This window comes from Mastacembelus armatus, chromosome 19 (genome assembly GCF_900324485.2).
Source record: "Mastacembelus armatus chromosome 19, fMasArm1.2, whole genome shotgun sequence".
NCBI lineage: Eukaryota > Metazoa > Chordata > Actinopteri > Synbranchiformes > Mastacembelidae > Mastacembelus > Mastacembelus armatus.
In genome coordinates this window covers 119156-138375 of record NC_046651.1, presented here as the reverse complement: position 1 = coordinate 138375, position 19220 = coordinate 119156, and the positions used below count along the sequence as shown (strand labels likewise).

The window sequence follows — 19220 nt, the reverse complement described above, 5'->3', positions numbered from 1 at the left end:
AATGACACAATATACATGGTGTAACAATATGAAATTAATTCAGGGTTAAGCTGCTTTTACTTTTAGTACCCATTTAGAAGCACTACTTAGTACTTCTACAACTCATGTAGCTTATCCAAAATTCAGCTTAATTACAATTTTGAATAAAACACGTTACCTAATATAGACTAATATTTTACTTTGACTTCTGCACTTCTTTAAGAAATAAAATTTGAATGTCATTTTTTTTACTTGTAATTGAATATTGTATTGCACTACACTGCTTATATTAAAAAGTAAAGCAGTGAAATGTGGAATGAATTTCATTTATTGGTCCTTCCTTTTCTAACATCTTACAGGTATCCAATCTATTTTTTTCTGATTAATTTAGGTTCAACTTTATTATCAAAAGTACAACAGTGAAACAAAGAAATGAAGTTTAGCAGCCAATCTGAAGTGTAACCAGCAAGGTACACCTATCAGCCACTGACTGGTCTCTCCGAAGAGAAGCATTCAGTGGTTGTAGTGGTGATATCACAACTAGAGTGGGGAAAATGTTGAATTTGTTTTAAAAATTATCTCTAATTTGTCCTCATGATCACAGTTTTCACTCCTTTTAATATGTTTTTCACTGAGTGGTGGACAAATGTGTGTTTCTCTTCCTGACAGTAGAATTATGAAAGAACAGACTCCCAGAAGATGCACAAAGTGACATTGACATTGACTCCTGGGTACACAGGGTTAGACAGGTGGTCATAATGTTATGGCTGATCCATGGGTAAAGTGTAGTGTGAAAAATGCAATGCAATCACATACACATGAATAGCCTATAGGGTAATTACAGTATTTGTCTTGATTCACAGTATTTACATGAGTGTACAGTGCTATTTTTAATGCAGTGTGTGTGATGTACATGTGTGTGTCTACTCTAGACTAATGTCCGGTCCACTTGTGAGTGTGTTGCTTTTATTGTTTTAATAAAGCTCGGGAACTGTGTTTACTCTGTAGGTGGCGGTGGTTGGTAGTTATCGCGAGAAGCCACAGAATTCCCGGTGCTTGTGTGCGCCGTCGATCTGTTGGGAGAGAAGAAAATAAACCAATTGCTGCTAACCATGCTAGTTATGGAGCCGAATCCTAAGTAGTCACTTTTACCATTTGTGACTGGCCAAAAGGTGCTTTCCCTGCAAGTTGCGTCTATACGTGCGAGATAAGCATAGGAACCGTATGTGTTTTCGGCCCGTCTCTTCTTTAAAAGTCAAGTTGGAGACGCCAGGCAGGAGGCTTTTCATCTGCTCGTCTCTCTGCGAGCTAAGCGGGCTAACCGAAGCCAGAGGAGCACTGGATGAAGTTGGCATGGACGGACTGCTCCGACTGGGAGAGTGGTCTCCTGTCTGACTGCAAGCCTTCTTTAGGACTGCATTCTTCACATGGGAGGCCGTTGTTGCTTTATAGACATTATCGCCTCGGAGCTTGAAGGTCATAACTGTGTGCAAATGTTGTTTTTGTGGCTTGCGCCATCTCGTTATTGATTTGCAAATCCACTGGAAAGCTAACAGGATATTAGCCACCTCTCGCCGCTGCGCTTTGTGGGTGCAGGCCATGGACTGAGCGACCAGACGGCTGGCTGGATGGCAGCTACTTATTTATTGGGAGGAAGCAATGGGATACAACTAGACGGACAAAATAAGGCGTCACTTTAACGTTTTCGTCAACAATTCAACTATTTTTTTTACTTGAAAATGTACCGGAGTGCTGCAGCTTTTTCGAAGTTGGGATAGAAGAGACGCACAACAGCAAGATTACACCTCCACTGTCTACCAGAGAAATTACTCTATAGAGATTTTAAAAACAGCTGAAGTATAATGTCTACCGCAAAAGAAAACCCCTGTAGGAAATTTCAGGCGAACTTTTTTAATAAAAGTAAATGTCAGAACTGTTTCAAGCCACGGGAGCTGCATCTATTGACGGACCAGGACTTGACCCAGGTAGGAAAGAGGTGGCAGCGGTAATAATAATATTACTATCATTATAATACCTGTCTGACAGCCATCTGGGATGATCCCTGAAGACCTGCTGTTGCTGTCAAACATTGAAAAGTGAAACAAATTATTACTAGCTGGTGGCTATGTAACCAGCTTGTCAAGCCCATGGGAATGTGGTATGACAGTTACATCCTTGTAGGGCTTGCCTGCCTTTATATGTAATATATCTGGGTTTTAGATCAGTTACAGCCTCTCTAATGGATAGACATCAAAGATTTGTTGAACAGAAAGGCTTATGTGTTTTGGGTGCAATCAATTTTGAAGTACTTGTTACGCAACAGTACAATTACTGCTAAGTAGCAGAGAAAGGTAGGGTGTTTATTTTGGCTGAAACGCAAGACATCTATGTTTTTTTCTCTTCTCCTGTATGCTTTTCTCTTTCCATGTGCCTGAGTCAGACTGGCCAAAGTGAATTCCTGTGGGTTTATTCTAACTAAAATGGCTACATTTGTTTGTCAGTTTCCTCCCAGAGATTGAGTGTGTAACCTTCAGCTGTTGTTTATCTGAAGTTTTATTTGTTTTTAGTGATCAGCCCCAAGTAGACTAGCCATCGCTGTGTGAAAAATAATGGGAACCTGAATGAAGAACAGTAGAGATGAGGGGAATGCAGACGAAGTGAGTGCCTGTTTAGCTGTGCAGATCATGTTATAATGATGTTGAGCTGAGTGGCTCTTTCTCTGTCAGATCATCAGTTTAGTCTCTGTTGTGTCCTGTAATTGATCCCAGACGATGAGGCCCAGATGGGCTCTTGAATGCTGCTGAAGAGCAAAAAAGCAACGTCAGCATCCTCTTTTGCGAGTGTGTGGGGGCACACACTTAGTTTCTTCTTAGACGAGTGGATCGCTCACTGTGCTGAGAGCATTGCAGGTTGACCATTCAGATGCAAGATTTTTGAGTCTGGATAGAAAGGTTATGGTTACATCACTTCCCCTAATCTCCCTGTAATTTAGCCCCTGCTCTGTACTGCAGCCCTTATGACTGCACCTAGAACCAGAGAGGCTTACTGCCCTGGCTTTTGAGAATGAAAAGCCATCAGTCCTTGCATATCACAGATATTTCCATTACCTACGGGCCTTTAAAAATGTCTCCAGTCTGTCAGCTATCACTTATCAGGGAGTTTCATCACACAGGCAGGTTAGTTAAAGCTATGCAACGGGCCAAAACTGCATTATGTAACACCACATAGATAGGGTTAAACATCTGAGCCTTGTTCACCAGGCTCATGATGAGGGTTAGGCTTTTTAAAATGTTCCCGGTGTTCAGAAGCTGAACCAGATTGACCCACTGGAGATGAACTCAACAACCCAGTGCAATGAAAGCTCCATGAAAGCTGTTTAATGTTGTTAAAGCACCATGAGAGCATGATCTAGCTAAGTGAATTTGAACCTTAGATTAAATGCAAATTATTCAGAACTTAAAAGGAGCCGGATCTTGGGAATGTAACATTGAAACAGATAGCTCACATGGAAAAATTATGCAAAGGGAACAGAGCTGAATGTCAGAAAGACAGTATCCAATATAAACAATCTCTTTGTTCAGCGCGGCTAGAATAAAAGGTGGGCTGGGGGAGGGGCTGCTACTGGTGCCCCAGTGAATTCTTTTATTCTGGCCAGTGTGCTCCAGAAGGAGTTTTCAGTTCCAGCTCTGCTGTCAGGGTTTTCATTTGGTCACATGAATTGTTTGTCCCCAGAGAGTGGAGATGTTCCTCAGGCTTGGCGGTCTCTCTCTGCTGGAGAAAAGCGATCACACTATCTGGGAGAGGTGGTGGGAGGCAGGACAGTGATGGAGGATGCAGGCAGGCTAAAGTTTACATGTACGTGGGAGAGACGAAGAAGAGAGGCTGGGATGTGATGAGACTTAAGGAGTGGGAGCAGGAGTCACAGGGTGAGAAAGGAAGTGTGGGGTTGGGAAATCAGAGTAGAGGTTCCCAGAGGCTCAACATCCCACTTTGTGAAGTTATGAGCAGCGGATACAAAGCAGAGTCAAACTTTAGAGAGCCTGTAGTGGTAACAAATACCACATGGTTCAACATGTTACTGACTGCAGGCTTTTGCTTAAATTGTTTTCATCATAAACGGATGAAAGTCCTTGTTTAAGGGCAACAGCCAGCCAATGCAGTGTGGGATGACTTTCACATGGGTCCCCAGGTATCACATGTAACTGTGTTTGTTTTCGTCGCCCACAAGCCTGGTCAGTGAAAACAGCACCCAAGCTAGAATAAACTGAGTTAGACCTATGGTCATGTCTGCCCTAACACAGACAAATTTAAAAGTAAGGTGTTTAAAACTGCCAGAATAGATGGATCTTATAGTTTAGCTTTTTGTAGACCTGACATATTATTACCACTGGTTGAGGACTTCCATAAAGGAGCAGAATACTAATTATCTGTCTCCATGATAATTCACACTACAACAACACTATACACACAGTATGATGTAGTCAGTAATGTAATTATGTTGTCAAGTCCCAACATAATTATATGGCTGATTGAAGGTCTGCACAGGAAAAACTTTTAGCCATTGTTATATAATTAAATAATGAATAGCTTAGCTGTTGCTTGGCAAGAGAAACATGTATTGAAACAGTGGATAAATGATCGCACAGAGTTAAGGGTGATGTGCACCCTGACACAGAAGGTTGGAGCAAATCTAGGGCTGGACCAGAGGCAATTGTAGTAACAGACTTTTAGGGGTGCCCAGTCCCCAAAGAGAATGTGGCATTTATACAAGGCCTTATGCTCTCTCCCAGCTGACGAAGCCCCACTCTCTCCCCTTATCTCCATCACTGTCCTCCTCTCTTCTTCTTTGTGCTGTCAAACAAATATCAACCTTAACATCCAATCACACAATCTATAATCTAATAAGCAGTATGAATAGATCCATATTGATTTATAACATTATTCTAAGTTAATATTAGGTTGATGTGAGCAATGCAGTGAGGTAGTGAAATTTTGACCTCACTTTCTCACCTGAACCTGGTTGTTTTCTTTTTAAAAAAAAAAAATATATATATATATACAGTGGGTACGGAAAGTATTCAGACCCCTTTAAATTTTTCACTCTTTGTGTCATTGCAGCCATTTGCCAAAATCAAAAAAGTTCATTTGATTTCTCATTAATGTACACTCAGCACCCCATCTTGACAGAAAAAAACAGAAATGTAGAAATTTTTGCAAATTTATTAAAAAAGAAAAACTGAAATATCACATGGTCATAAGTATTCAGACCCTTTGCAGTGACATTCATATTTAACTCACATGCTGTCCATTTCTTCTGATCCTCCTTGAGATGGTTCTGCTCCTTCATTGGAGTCCAGCTGTGTTTAATTAAACTGATTGGACTTGATTAGGAAAGGCACACACCTGTCTATATAAGACCTTACAGCTCACAGTGCATGTCAGAGCAAATGAGAGTCATGAGGTCGAAGGAACTGCCCAAGGAGCTCAGAGACAGAACTGTGGCAAGGCACAGATCTGGCCAAGGTTACAAAAGAATTTCTGCAGGACTCAAGGTTCCTAAGAGCCCAGTGGTCTACATAATCCTCAAATGGAAAAAGTCTGGGACGACCAGAACTCTTCCTAGACCTGGCTGTCCAGCCAAACTGAGCAATCGTGGGAGGGGAGCCTTGGTGAGAGAGGTAAAGAAGAACCCAAAGATCACTGTGGCTGAGCTCCAGAGATGCAGTAGGGAGATGGGAGAAAGTTCCACAAAGTCAACTATCACTGCAGCCCTCCACCAGTCGGGGCTTTATGGCAGAGTGGCCCGACGGAAGCCTCTCCTCAGTGCAAGACACATGAAAGCCTGCATAGAGTTTGCCAAAAAACACATGAAGGACTCCCAGACTATGAGAAATAAGATTCTCTGGTCTGATGAGACCAAGATTGAACTTTTTGGTGTTAATTCTAAGCGGTATGTGTGGAGAAAACCAGGCACTGCTCATCACCTGCCCAATACTATACTAGTATTGGGCAGGCTATACTAGCTCAAAAGGGTGCTTCTACTCAATACTGAGCACAGGGTCTGAATACTTATGACCATGTGATATTTCAGTTTTTCTTTTTTAATGAATTTGCAAAAATTTCTACATTTCTGTTTTTTTCTGTCAAGATGGGGTGCTGAGTGTACATTAATGAGAAATAAAATGAACTTTTTTGATTATGGCAAATGGCTGCAATGACACAAAGAGTGAAAAATGTAAAGGGGTCTGAATACTTTCCGTACCCACTGTATATATATATATATATATATATATATAAAGTATATCAATCTATGGAAGAACAGATATCCAGGGATTGAGGGTTTGTCCAGTGCCTGGCTTCACTTTCCATAAATGTGTCCATAAATTCACTGTGTAACTGCATAGCCACTATATGTAATTCCTTCATAAAAACTGCGTTCAGCTTAGCAGTGGTTTGTTCATTTGGCATGTGGAGCAAAGCTAAGTCAGCTAACATTATTTGACAATATTCACACCATGGAGCTGTAACCACTCATTTGCTAATTCAGAGCCATAACGACCCAATGTTCACAGTCAGAACAGGCAGCAACTATATTTGCTTTTCAACTTACTTGTGAATTTAATCTCCACCATCAGACTCACTGCTACCACCTATTTCTTCTACATTGCTTTTTCATGCGTGACAGATTACAAAACAAGTTTGCAAAATTAACATGTTTGCGAAATCTGACATTAGTTAATAATAGGCCAAATGATTAATTATTCCTATTTTTTAGTGGCGTTGAAATGCAATTTAGGTGTGCTTGAGCACCCCTAAAACGCCCCTGAGCTGCATGATATATTAAACTAATTCCATTAACTTGTTAGTTTTGCTTCTACACAGGTTTTTTATGGGTATATTTTCTGTCCTCCTCTCCCTATACGTCAGTTATCTATTCTAAGTTGTGAAAATGATATAAAGTGTACAAAATGTTGTATAATTTTATTCCCTTCTACTGCGTTTATACATATAATCTCCAAAGACAGCTGTTTAATATTTGCCCAGCCATTGCTTATCCGGGGCCGGATCGCGGGGGCAGTAGCCTAAGCAGGGATGCCTAGACTTCCTCCCTGGACACTTCCTCCAGCTCATCCGGGGGGACACCGAGGAGCTCCCAGGCCAGCCGAGTGACATAGTCCCTCCAGCGTGTCCTGGGTCTTCCCTCGGGGCTCCTCCCGGTGGGACATGCCCAGAACACTTCCCCAGGGAGGTGCCCAGGAGGCATCTGGTACAGATGCCCGAGCCACCTCAGCTGGCTCCTCTCGATGTGGAGGAGCAGCAGCTCTACTCTGAGCTCCTCCTGGGTGACTGAGCTCCTCACCCTATCTCTAAGGGAATGCCCGGCCACTCTGCGAAGGAAGCTCATTTCAGCCGCTTGTATCTGAGATCTTTTCCTTTCCGTCATGACCCAGAGCTCATGATCATAGGTGAGAGTTGGAACGTAGATTGACCGGTAAATAGAGAGCTTGGCCTTTTGGCTCACCTTCTTCTTCACCACAGCAGACTAGTACATTGACCGCATTGCTGCTGAAGATGCACCGATCCGTCTGTCAATCTCATGCTCCATCATTCCCTCACTCGTGAACAGGATCCCAAAATACTTAAACTCCTCCACCTGAGGTAGGATCTCTCCCCTCACCTGGAGATGGCAAGCCACCTTTTTCCGTTTGAAAACCATTGTCTCAGACTTGGAGGTGCTGATTTTCATCCCAGCCGGTCCAGTGCACAATGGAGGTCTTGGCTTGATGGAGCCAAGTAGACATCATCATCTGCAAAGAGCAGAGATGAAATCCTGTGGTCCCCAAACTGGACTCCCTCTGGCCCCTGATTGCACCTAGAAATTCTGTCCATAAAAATAGTGAACTGAACCGGTGACAAAGAGCAGCCCTGCCGGAGTATGACATGCACTGGGAACAGGTCTGACTTACTGCTAGCAATGTGAACCAAGCTCCTGCTCCGGTTGTTCAGAGACTGGATCCCATAATCCCAGAGCACCTCCCACAGGACGTTGCGAGGGATGCGGTCGAATGCCTTCTCTAAGTCCACAAAACATATATGAACTGGTTGGGCAAACTCCCACAAACCCTCGAGCACCCTGAAGAGGGTATAGAGCTGGTCTAGTGTTCCACAACTGATACAAAAACCGCATTGTTCCTCCTGGATCCGAGGTTCTACCAACAGCCGGATCCTCCTGTCAAGCACCCTGCCATAGACCTTCTCAGGGAGGCTGAGGAGTGTGATCCCTCTATAGTTGGAACACACCCTCCGGTCCCCCTTCTTAAAAAGAAGGACCACCACCCTGGTCTGCCAATCCAGGGGTACTGTCCTCAGTCGACACATGATGTTGCAGAGGCTTGTCAACCATGACAGCCCAACAGCATTCAGAGACTTGAGATACTCAGCGCGGATCTCATCCACCCCCGGTGTCTTGCCTCCGAGGAGCTGCCGAACTACCTCAGTGACTTCACCTTGGGTGATGGGCGGATCAGCCTCTGACTCCCCATCCTCTGCTTCTTCTATGGAAGGGGCGTCGGTGGGGTTGAGTAGATCCTTGAAGTATTCCTTCCACCATCAGACAATATCCCCAGTCGAGGTCAGCAGCTCCCCACCTTCAACTCAACAATTGGCAGAGCACTGTTTTTATCAACAGTGCCATTGTTTTTTTGTTTTTTTCTAATTTTGTGAGCATATGCAGGGATGTGTTCTTGCTCCTTTTGAAAGCTGCTCCATGTTTTCTCCCCTCTCTCACAACTATTGTCTCTTTAGAGTTTGTACCCCTCTCTAACTAATGTGCATGATGTCACAACATGACTGACACCGTTTATTATCCTTTTTCAAATTACCACACTCATTAGATTTAACTGGGTCACAACATGCTGTCCCTCCAAAATAACCTTTTTAGTGGTTTCAACTAACCAAATACACCTTCGTAGGCATATCTATACAAGCACATACAGATTTCTGGCAGGCATGGACTGCAATGGAGTAATAATGTGGGCTAGTATTAGAATCGTAGATAAATAATCAGAGCCTTCTACCTTTCAGTACAGACAGGTTAGTTTTGTATAAGAGACTTTTGAACTGTTCTGCCTCTGCCTCTGCTCAGCTGAGGTAGTTTATGATGAAAACAAGTCCAGAAAGTTAATTATGCCCTATATTTTGTTTTTTGTATGCTGTCAGCCAGTCGGTGTTTGTCATACTGGTCTCATCTGCTGTGGGGAAACAGGAAAAAGAGACACTCATCAAACAGAGTTGATTGCTCTAAAAGGCCCACTAACTGGTTGTGTGCAAAATGTACTGAGAGCAGAGGCAACATCTGGACCACAAGCAGCCTTCTCTCTCCCTCTCTCACTCTCTCTCTCTCTCAGGCTTTCTCTCTCTCATATTTACACCATCTCTCCTCTTTTAATGATTACCTAAATTACTATTTTTTTCTCCCCCCATCTTTCATTTACAGGCTAAACCTATTTATGGTGGATGGCTGTGCTTGGCCCCTGAGGGAACTGACTTTGACAATCCTATGCAGAGATCCCGGGTAAGAGCATGTATACAGACCTGTATATCTGTGCAATTAAGGGGGGTATATTGATAGTGTGTGTGTATATATAGTGTATGTACATCCTTTTGCTACCCCTGCATTACTGTACTGAACAGGGAACTTCATTCACTGCCCATGCTTTTCATAATTATTAACAAGTGAAGCAAAACTTTCAGCCTTAGTGTTTTTAGTTAATTGAGGGGGAAAAACACTAAAAATCCTTTTATTAAAGTGAATAATTTTATTGGTTGTAATAAAGTCTTTTCTAAGAGGATGTGATTTTTCTGTCAGAAATGGCAACGGAGATTCTTTGTGCTGTATGAACATGGCTGTCTGCGCTTTGCCCTGGATGAATCGGTAAGTAGTGCATCTTGTTTGCTGCTTATTACTGTCCTGTAGCAGCCATGTTGCTGAACGCAACCGTGAGACTGGAGAAAGACTACATGACCTTCAGTACAGTTACACCCACCATTAGCTCTTAATTTTTAAATCTGAACTCTGCAAAAAAATTGATATATAGATATATGTCTATTTTAAAAAAAAAAACAACACAATATCGATATTCCAGCCCACAATATCGATACTTTCCTCTGTACGTAAGGGGCCAACCAACTTGCAGGTTCACCTACAAGACACCATACTGAAAAGTTAAGCTGTGAGTCTTTGACTGCTTAGTCCAGCAGTAGAACACTGACATGTGCACTTTATTTTCATGTTCATACTGTAAAAAAAATTATGCACTCTTTAATAAATTCATAACACGAAAATTCATCAAAATAGTTTAACTCTGTTACAAATTTATTATTACATTACCTAAGTGATACACAGCAAGATGCACTATTTTTTAAATGATATTGAGTTTTGCAATATTAGCCTGGCCAGCCAGACTCACTCACTTTCTTAGAGAAAGAATGTGGGTCTGGAGCCCCCGTTTTAGGGAGTCGCCTCCTGTGGCTTCAAATGAGCCGGGCCTATCACAGCCATTTATCTGCGATGGGGTGGGCTTTATGTGATAAGTCGCACTCATACCCAGTGACTGGTTTTTAACGTTGCCTCAGTGCCAGTCCCAAGTCCGCAAGTCTTTCTACAACTATTGCTATTTACTCCATTCAAAAATATGCATAATATAATATAGCTGCATCTGAAATCACATACTATCTAGTAGGTACTACATTTGTAGTTGTCACGTGTCATGCATCATCACAACCACGCAAATGTTTAAAGAGCCCACTGTACTGCACTGCAATGTTTTAATTCCATTAAATGTTCTGATCTCATTAAACTGCTTAATGACATATTCATTTAAAAAAAAAAAAAAAAAAAAAAAAGCAGTGTGAAGTTAAGTGACGTTAGCTTATTATGTTCAAAAATAATGGTTAAATATCTTTTTACAGCTGATTCACAAAATCATCTCATTGATTTACATTGTTTAAAATTTCAAGAAGTCAGCCATTTATTTAGATTATATTAAACAAGTGCAATTTAACCACAATGAACAACGCTTTTCCCTGAGGTAGACCTGAAAAGAATCATGTTGGCGGTTTCCGCCATTTTCCGGCTCATGACGTCTCCTCTCCCGTGGCCTCATGAGATAGCAAAGTGTCCATCGTATGCATACTACAGAATTCAGACGGAAGTAGTAGGTCATGGGTACTTCTCGCATTCTACCAATTGGAACATACTACTTGCCTCGCATACTGGTTTTCACATACTATAGAGTAGAGAAGTATGCAGTTTTGGATGCAGCCTTATCCTGGCTATCCAGGCTATTGCAATATATGGCATATTGCCACTGCGTGTTGCAGTGTGCAAGGCTGAAGTTTGGAATGCTTTTATATTTTTTTTTTAGTTTTTTTTTTTTATTTGTTTTTAACCTTATCTGTTACAGTCAAATACATTTTTGTACCATATTTTTGCACCAGGGTCACAGTTTAAAAAGTGGTTTGTATCATTAACTGCAGTAATGCCTAATGTTCTTAACTTACAGTATCACCAGCACCATGTAGCTGGTACTCTAGACATATGACACAGGCTTATGCCCCTCATATTTCTAATTTAGACCATCTCTCGTGGCATGTTTCTAGCTTCAACCTTGTTCACTAATCATCAAATAAAATCTTAAGTGTATTTGTTTTTGCGGGATGAAGATAAGAGTAGTGTTCTCTGCTCTGCCTGGGAATGTGATGGTCTTGTCTGGTGGAGAGTTGTCAGAAAACAAGAGACTACAGAGTCAGCAGTGCTGAAAATGTGCTACCTCACCAGAAACTTGTTCACCATTTCGTTGAAAATGAAGCAATTAAGAAAGCATAGCTTTTGTCAGAAAATGTTTGTGCACAATCTGCTCCCCTCTAGAGCCATCATTTTATGTACATTATGCAAAATATGTTGGTAAGACACATTTTTAAACTGATAGCTAAAACATAACCACATGTTTATGAGAGATTCTTGGATAAGCATAGGGGAGTGCTATGAACAGGTCTGATAACCACAGGGAATATGCCTGGAAGTCAACTCTTGGTTCCCACTGTAGGTCTGTGATTGTGGTGGCAGTGTGGGTGCCACAGGTGACCAAACCCATACCAGCTGACCACACTGGCCCTTGGACTGCTGGTGTGTAAACACTGGTGACCGCACACTGCTAGCCAGCCTTTCTGAAACACTGACTTTTACAGGTTACATTCAGGATAGCAGCAGTTTCCATCCAGTGCTTTACCTTGCCCTTATTTATAGTTGTTTTTTGAGTGAGATGAAATCTTTCAGCAGGTCTCTCCTGTTACAGAGTAGGACAGTAAGAGAAAAAAGATGAACTGACTTTGTAATAGCATGAATAGGCCTCTGTGTTTAAGCCAGCCTTTTGAAGTCACATTTGGTAATCTCTTTGTGTTGCCAGTGATGACAATGGGAGGAAACATGGTTGCGTTTGCCTCTGTGCATGTTTCCACTGTGTAATGTGTTTCCAATGACACGCAGGCTGGTGTGCAGTTGTGTTTTCCTCTCATTGTAACAGTGATTCCAAAACTATCTGCTTCATTGTCCTGTGGTCTTTTCATCTGCTCCATGGGGCAGGAAAAGTGGGTCAGGGAAATGGCTGCTTTGTGCTGTGGACCCTGAGGATAGGAGCTCTATTAAACATGGAGCCTCTTTATGGTCTTGATGTCATCAGGCTCATCATTGTTTACCTAGTAGCTTGAGCCACCAGTTGAGGGCAGATATGATTTGTTTGAGGTTGAGGTTTATATTTTTGAGTAATATTTGAGTTTATATTTTCTATTTCTCTTTCTTTTTACATTATCACCTTTTATTGCTGTTCATCAGCAAACCGCTCCTTTTAAACCTCTCATAACAAGGAGATTTATGACATTCAGTGCATCCATAAAAACTTTTTTCTTAATTTCAGATCTGTTTTTAATATTGACTGTACCTGGACACACATCAGGTCAGGCTTATGTCTCGGGTATTAGAAGTCAAGTCATTTCGTTCATGTTTATGTTATTTGCTGACTCAAAGTAAAGCATATTCAAGATCTAAGAAAAATGACAAAGTGTAGTTTAATGGCTTTGAGACTTAAAGTTAGATTATGTGCACTTAGTAATTGAGTTTCATACTTACATACCTAGTTTAATCATTGTTGACATGTCTGTCTGTAGCAGACAGACATGTCAACTTTGTGTTAACTAACTAGCTTTGTGTTAACTAACTAGCAAACAGGGGTCATGTGGACATCTCCTTTTTGGTCAGAAGCATTGACTTTCTGGAAAAATGGTTCATTCAAGTTATTATTCACATTCAACCTCATGTTAAGTTGCTGTTTAAAGTGTGTCCAAAGCAAATTTTCATCTTGTCAGTGCAAGGCATCTGGAACCTCACCTGTGCAATTAGAAGTTTCCATGACCTCCCAGTTGTTGATGCTGTCATCTTGGCTGTTAGCAGCTTATATCTTCTTTGGAATAGTGTGACCAAGCTGAGTAATAAGGTTATTGTTTTACTGTAGAAAGAATGAGTGATACTTTGCCTTTTCTGTGTGTTTAGTCAGTCCTAGGATCAGGGTGTATATGCTTGTACAAATATGATTATGATGCTTTTGCAAACATCAGAACAAAGCTTGTCATCAGCTCCCAGTCAGTACACCCCTAAATTATACATCAAAAAAGGAGTTGAATGGAACAGTTCTTTCTGCATACTTCATCGTCCAAATATCTGAATCATTTTGAAGAACAAGGTCCAGGCAAAGACGACATCGTCGGCTATTTTCACCCAGTAGACTGTGGCGTGCTATCTGAAGCACTGGTCTCATACAACTCAGCTATTTTCACCACGAGCTGAGGAAAAGATGCTCCCTCATCTAAAGCAGAGTTCCTCCAATAATGTCCTTATTTGGTGAACTGCAGTGAGCTTGCAGTCCCGAAACCACAGAGAGCAAGAGAAAGGGAGCTGTAGCCCCTACAAACCACAGAGGAAACATCAGATATGCTCCAGACCCAGACATTCCACACACAGCCCACCACGGCACGGCACCCTGCTCAGCAGTCCAACAGTTAAGACAAATAGCTTAGTAAGTACATCACTGTCCTTGCATGTGTTTTATCAGACTGAGGTGAGTGCAGGAAAGAGATTTGCAGCGAGACACATAAACAGGGAGAAACTGATTTTATTTCAGAGAAGTGAAAAAAGTGAGACCACCCTGAAAGTTTTAAGATTTTAACGTCAAAAGGTCATTGACCTTGAGAACATGCTGGGGGTCAGGATTGGACCACTTTATTCCAAAGCTCATTCTGTCCTACATTTTTTAAAACTTAAAATGGTTCAGTTTCATATGTGGTACTCAGAATAAGCCAGTCTTTCACAAGTTTTGTATGCGCTGTTGTATTTCCATCTATACCAGCATCAATAGTCTTAGGAGAAGCTGAACTGGCAGTTCCTGTCTGTTACAGGTTTTGATGGGAGGTATTGTGTCGAGGAGCATGCACTGTATAAAACAGCAGTTTCCTCCCCAGACCCTGCTGTGGCAAACTTGCCTTTGGCTTGGCTTGTAAAAGGCCTCCTGCAGGATTCATCATTTATGGAGTGGGTGTACTCCATTTAACTCTAAAGTCGGCTCTGCTATGTTTTTTATGTTTGGTGGAAATGTTTCTTGACTGTAATTTAAAAAAAATAAGGAATACAGATTTTACCATGATTGGCAAATTTGCTTTTAGATACATCCCATTTTTAGCATGGAGCATTTTATTCAGTTTGTTTGTTATATTGTTTCCCTTTAGTTTTGCTTCTCAGTGCACTTTACAGCCTGTTGTGTCATGTCGGGTGAACTCTGCATGAGGAGTTTGGGAGAAAGTCTTTGCTTTTAATAATATCCCTTTGCAAAGCTAAAAATAGGCAGCTCTGTGGAAGGCAGACACAATTGGAGGATATGGAATTAGCCCACTTGTGTAGAAATTAAACTCACAACAATTCATTTGCGTTTGAATGGTAGCCTTGGCAGATACATCTCCTTTGTTTCGGTGCCAGTTGCAGAGGGTGGTTTCTAAGCCTTTATACTCTCACCGCCATGATCAGTTGGACTTTACAAATACAGGCCCCACCTAAGAACAACAAACCACCCAAAACTCACCATCAGGCCCTGTGCATCTTCATCTCTGCTTAGTCTCACTCACATGTTATGTGGAGGGACATATGGAGCTTTCCAGCAGTGGTTGGATAGACTAGGCTCCATTTACTATAGTGAATAAGGTTTTAATAAGTTTGAATTTTTTATGTCCTCTAGCTGCAGAGATGAAACAATTTATGCTGTTGAGGTGTCTGCTCAGTATTGTTTTACAGCCAGGCTCTTGGTTTAAGGTACATAGATGGATAGAAGCACCAGAAACCTGTGTTTCAGTGTTTGAGTCCTTTTCCACCAAAGCAACTTTTTCTGGGGAGCAGTTGCCACTTCAGGATCCATAACTATGTTTTAACTGGTGAAACAGCCTTGACATTTACATCTTTTGCTGTCCTTTGTCTCGGGGCAGAACTGTCACCCATGAAATACTGAGGTGAAGTTTGTGGTCACTCACAAATCTCTGCTGTAGCATGCATCACTTCATTTACAAAATAAGGAAGCACCAGATTCCAGAGTAATAAGATGAGGGAAGAACCTGCATTGACTTTTAAAACAAAGCTATGTTGTCTTGGCCTCCCAAATAATTTAAACTTCTGTGCGTGTGTGTGTGTGTGTGTGTGTGTGTGTGTGTGTGTGTGTGTGTGTGTGTATACACATGTGTCATGAGCATTACTGATTAATCTTATCTGATTTCTCTATGATATTAGTCTGGTGTAAGTTTGACCAGTTCCACTTAGCTCTCAGCCACTACTATTGTCAAACTTTATTTCTAGTGGAGGAAATTCTTCCACAGCGTCTAAAGAGTTCTAAAGTGCGATGCAGTGTAATTTGCCATATTTGGCAACCCCTGGAGGTTTACAGTCAGATCTTAATAAAGCTGGATCTGTGTTCAGTGGCCTTAAAAGGAGCTGGAAAGAAACCCAGCACCTGTTTTACATCTGTAGCAGGCATAGCCCAGCCAGGCCTGATAACAGAGCAGCAGGATTCAGAGCAGATATAGAAAAGGTTGGGAAAGCGGTTTCAGGGATTTCTTTTCTCTGGTGTTTACAAGACCATAAGCTGTCAGATTCAAATGATGGTCCAATCACACCAAACATATATGAAATTAAATCAATGTACTGTCTATAGCTTGATAACTATATGATGGGTTCATGAAGTATTCAGACTTTTTATTTTTTGCACTCCTGATTGTCTTGTAGGTTTAATTTTGAATGGTTAAAATTTCACCATTTTGGACTCCAGTCAAGTTCCACAACTTTCTGAAACCTCTTTATCTCTGGTTTTAGCATCAAGTTAGTGTTCTGTGTGTTTACCTGAATCGCAAAGCAAAAACAGCTTCTTATTTGATCACACACACAAAGCAGCTTTAATTTGGCACCCCATTAATGTCATCTCTCCTTTTCACCCAGTGTGTGTTACAACTGAAAGGATTTGCCTAGTTACTATGGTGAGCTGGTGATACAGGTGCAGTGTCTCTCAGATCATCTCTGAGTTTTCAGCTGTGAAATGTGATACCAATGAAATCTGTGTTTAGTCGGGCAGTCACCCATCTGATATGGAAGCACACCAGTTGATAGACATAGATGGACTGTTACCATTTTTTTTTCCACGTTTGTCAGTTTTGTGTGTCACTTTGGAGGTTGATCATTGTATACATATTCTGATTTATGATTAAGTTCCTGTTCAGCTGCCCTGTGGTTGTCTTACAGTGAAAGTGACTTTGTGGCCAAGTATGGTGACCCATACTCGGAATTTGTGCTCTGCATTAAACCCATCCACACCCATAAACACACACACCGTGTACACACCTATGGAACAATGGGCAGCCCGGGGTGCCTTGCTCAAGGGTCTCACCTCAGTAGTGGTATTGAAGGTGGAGAGAGCGCTGGCTATTCACTCTGCCCCACCGACAATTCCTGCCAGTCCTGAGCCTCGAACCCGCAGCTGCCTACAGGCTAGTGTACAGTATATACATTGAGCAGGTATTTTTCATATTTGTCCTCTAGCCAAGCACACTGCCTCAGGGCACCGTGAACATGAACCTCTGTGTGGACGTCATTGATGCTGAGCCCAAGACAGGCCAGAAGAACTCTCTGTGCATTGTCACCCCCGACCAGGAATACTTTATCAGAGGAGAGAGTAAAGAGATCATCAATGGGTAAGTTGTCTTGCTGAGTCTGTTGGTAAACATAAACAGAATTACAAAGTCAGTGCAGCAGAGTAAAACTGAATAAGTGCTAAGTAAAATTAGATTTCAGAAATAATTAAAATACAACATTAGTTTAACAGTTAAGCAGATAAAGATCCATTGGGTTTGGGTTACAAATACAAACAGTGTTGTCTGTCTGTTTTCAGGTGGACTGAACAGCTGGTAGTGTACCCCCGAACCAACAAACAGAACCAGAAGAAGAAACGCAAGGTGGAGCCTGCAACCTCCCAAGTAATCCTCATTTCGTCAGCCAAAAGGCTACCTGTTGCACTTTTCTTGATTTCATTGTTTTTGACTATTTTCTGTGATTTTCTCCAGGAGCCAGGCCCAGCCAAGGTAGCAGTGACTGGCTCTGGCATCCCTGAGGCTGAGAAGGTTCCAGACTCCAGCTCCATCATCTGGCAAGAGGAGCTGAACCAGAGAGAGGCTGAGGGAGCTACAGTCTGGGCTGCTGCTGACCTTCCTCCAGGATCACCGCTTGCCCCCACAGGTAAAGAGGAATAACACATTTATATAGAGCTTCATGGAGTTTTCAATAATTAAATCAAAAATGGTGCTCATGAATACAGGAGGTTATATTAATGCAAACAACACATCTCATCAAGGTGACTGTGCATCTGTGGGTCCAGGCTCAGATGCAGGCTCAGTGAATGGTGATGAGGTGGACCGAGGCAGCCTGGTGCTCCATGGCTCTGCACCCCAGCCAACCAGAGACCTGCTCTCCCCCACGGGGTCCTGCTCCAGCCTTGGGGGAGTCCCACGGTGCCTCTCCCCAGCCCCCAGTGACCCCTTTCCCTCCGGCAGCTCCCTCCTCTCCAATGGTTCTCACATCAGTGGCTCGGTGAGCTCTTTAGACTCAGACGCCAGCGGCAGCACAGTAACCAGTAATGACAGCCACCCAGCCACCCAGAGGGCCAGTCACTCCTACAGTCACCATGACACACCTCGATCCAGGCGGCTGGAGGCTGAAGGAAGAAAGGCTGAGAAGAGAAGCCGGTTTAGGAGCCCAGACAGGCAGGACAGGGAGGCCGTCCTCAGCCCCGAGAGGAGGTCAGTGGCTGTTTCTTTCTCATGCTACGCTTCATGAACATGGTTATGTCAGACTAAAACTGCTGACAGCTGGCAAAAACAAAATGGCCAAAATTGATAAGATCAAAAATATCTGTCTGTCTGTCACTGTTTTCAATGGCTGATTACACTCATGTGAATGTACAATGTCAGTGGAGTGTGCCTTTAAAACTAGAGGTCCACCGATTTATCAGTCCTCAGATATATCAGGCCGATATTTGCAGTTTTTAAACAATCGGCTATCGGCTGGCACTGGAGCGTTCAGGCAAATTTTTGTTCAGACATTTTGTGCGTGCAGCCGATTTCTACAGACCACGTGACTGATGGACTCCAGCAGCACAGAGCTGCGAGCCCCACTGCTGCCAACTTAGCGACATTGTCTCTATATTTAGCGAGTATTCAGACTCGCGCAGCAGACAGTCCCTCCCAGCTGCAATCGGAGCAGGTGATGTTCGCAAAGCTGCTGATTTCCTCACATTGCTATTGACAGTTTTTTTTTCTATTGTCTCTTTTTGATCCATTTAGATTACCAATGTATACAAAAAAGTTAAAGCACAAGGTTAAAAACCAAACCAGACTTCAGAAAACTAAACTTAAAAAAAAAAAAAAAAAAAATTGTTTTTAAAATCTAAGTAACTCTGAGTGTGAGTGTCTGTTTTGGGTCCCTTTGCACTGAAACCACTTGTTAAAGTTAGTCTGTTGTAGAGTTCATGTTGTGGCCCCATGTTTGTCTTTTTTTCTTATATTTTATTTTGATCATGTCTAATGTCCTCTTTAGATGAGAAGGTAGT

At 42.2% G+C, this 19220-nt stretch overlaps 1 protein-coding gene across 6 annotated transcripts in view; it reads left to right on the top strand.

The window, feature by feature from the left end:
* Positions 1 to 1022: 1022 nt before the first annotated feature.
* LOC113135085 (myosin phosphatase Rho interacting protein) overlaps positions 1023 to 19220 on the top strand; it is a 43114-nt gene continuing 24916 nt past the window's right edge. For 2 of the 6 annotated variants that reach the window (XM_026314724.2, XM_026314726.2), the window contains exons 1-7: positions 1023 to 1964; positions 9476 to 9553; positions 9848 to 9913; positions 17159 to 17310; positions 17508 to 17592; positions 17680 to 17851; positions 17967 to 18411. In XM_026314724.2, coding sequence (XP_026170509.1) covers positions 1842 to 1964; positions 9476 to 9553; positions 9848 to 9913; positions 17159 to 17310; positions 17508 to 17592; positions 17680 to 17851; positions 17967 to 18411 — 1121 coding nt within the window. In that variant the 5' untranslated portion in view covers positions 1023 to 1841. Of the gene's footprint in view, positions 1965 to 9475; positions 9554 to 9847; positions 9914 to 17158; positions 17311 to 17507; positions 17593 to 17679; positions 17852 to 17966; positions 18412 to 19220 lie in introns of those variants that run through there. The other 4 variants (XM_026314729.2, XM_026314728.2, XM_026314725.2 and 1 more) reach the window with 3 other exon arrangements.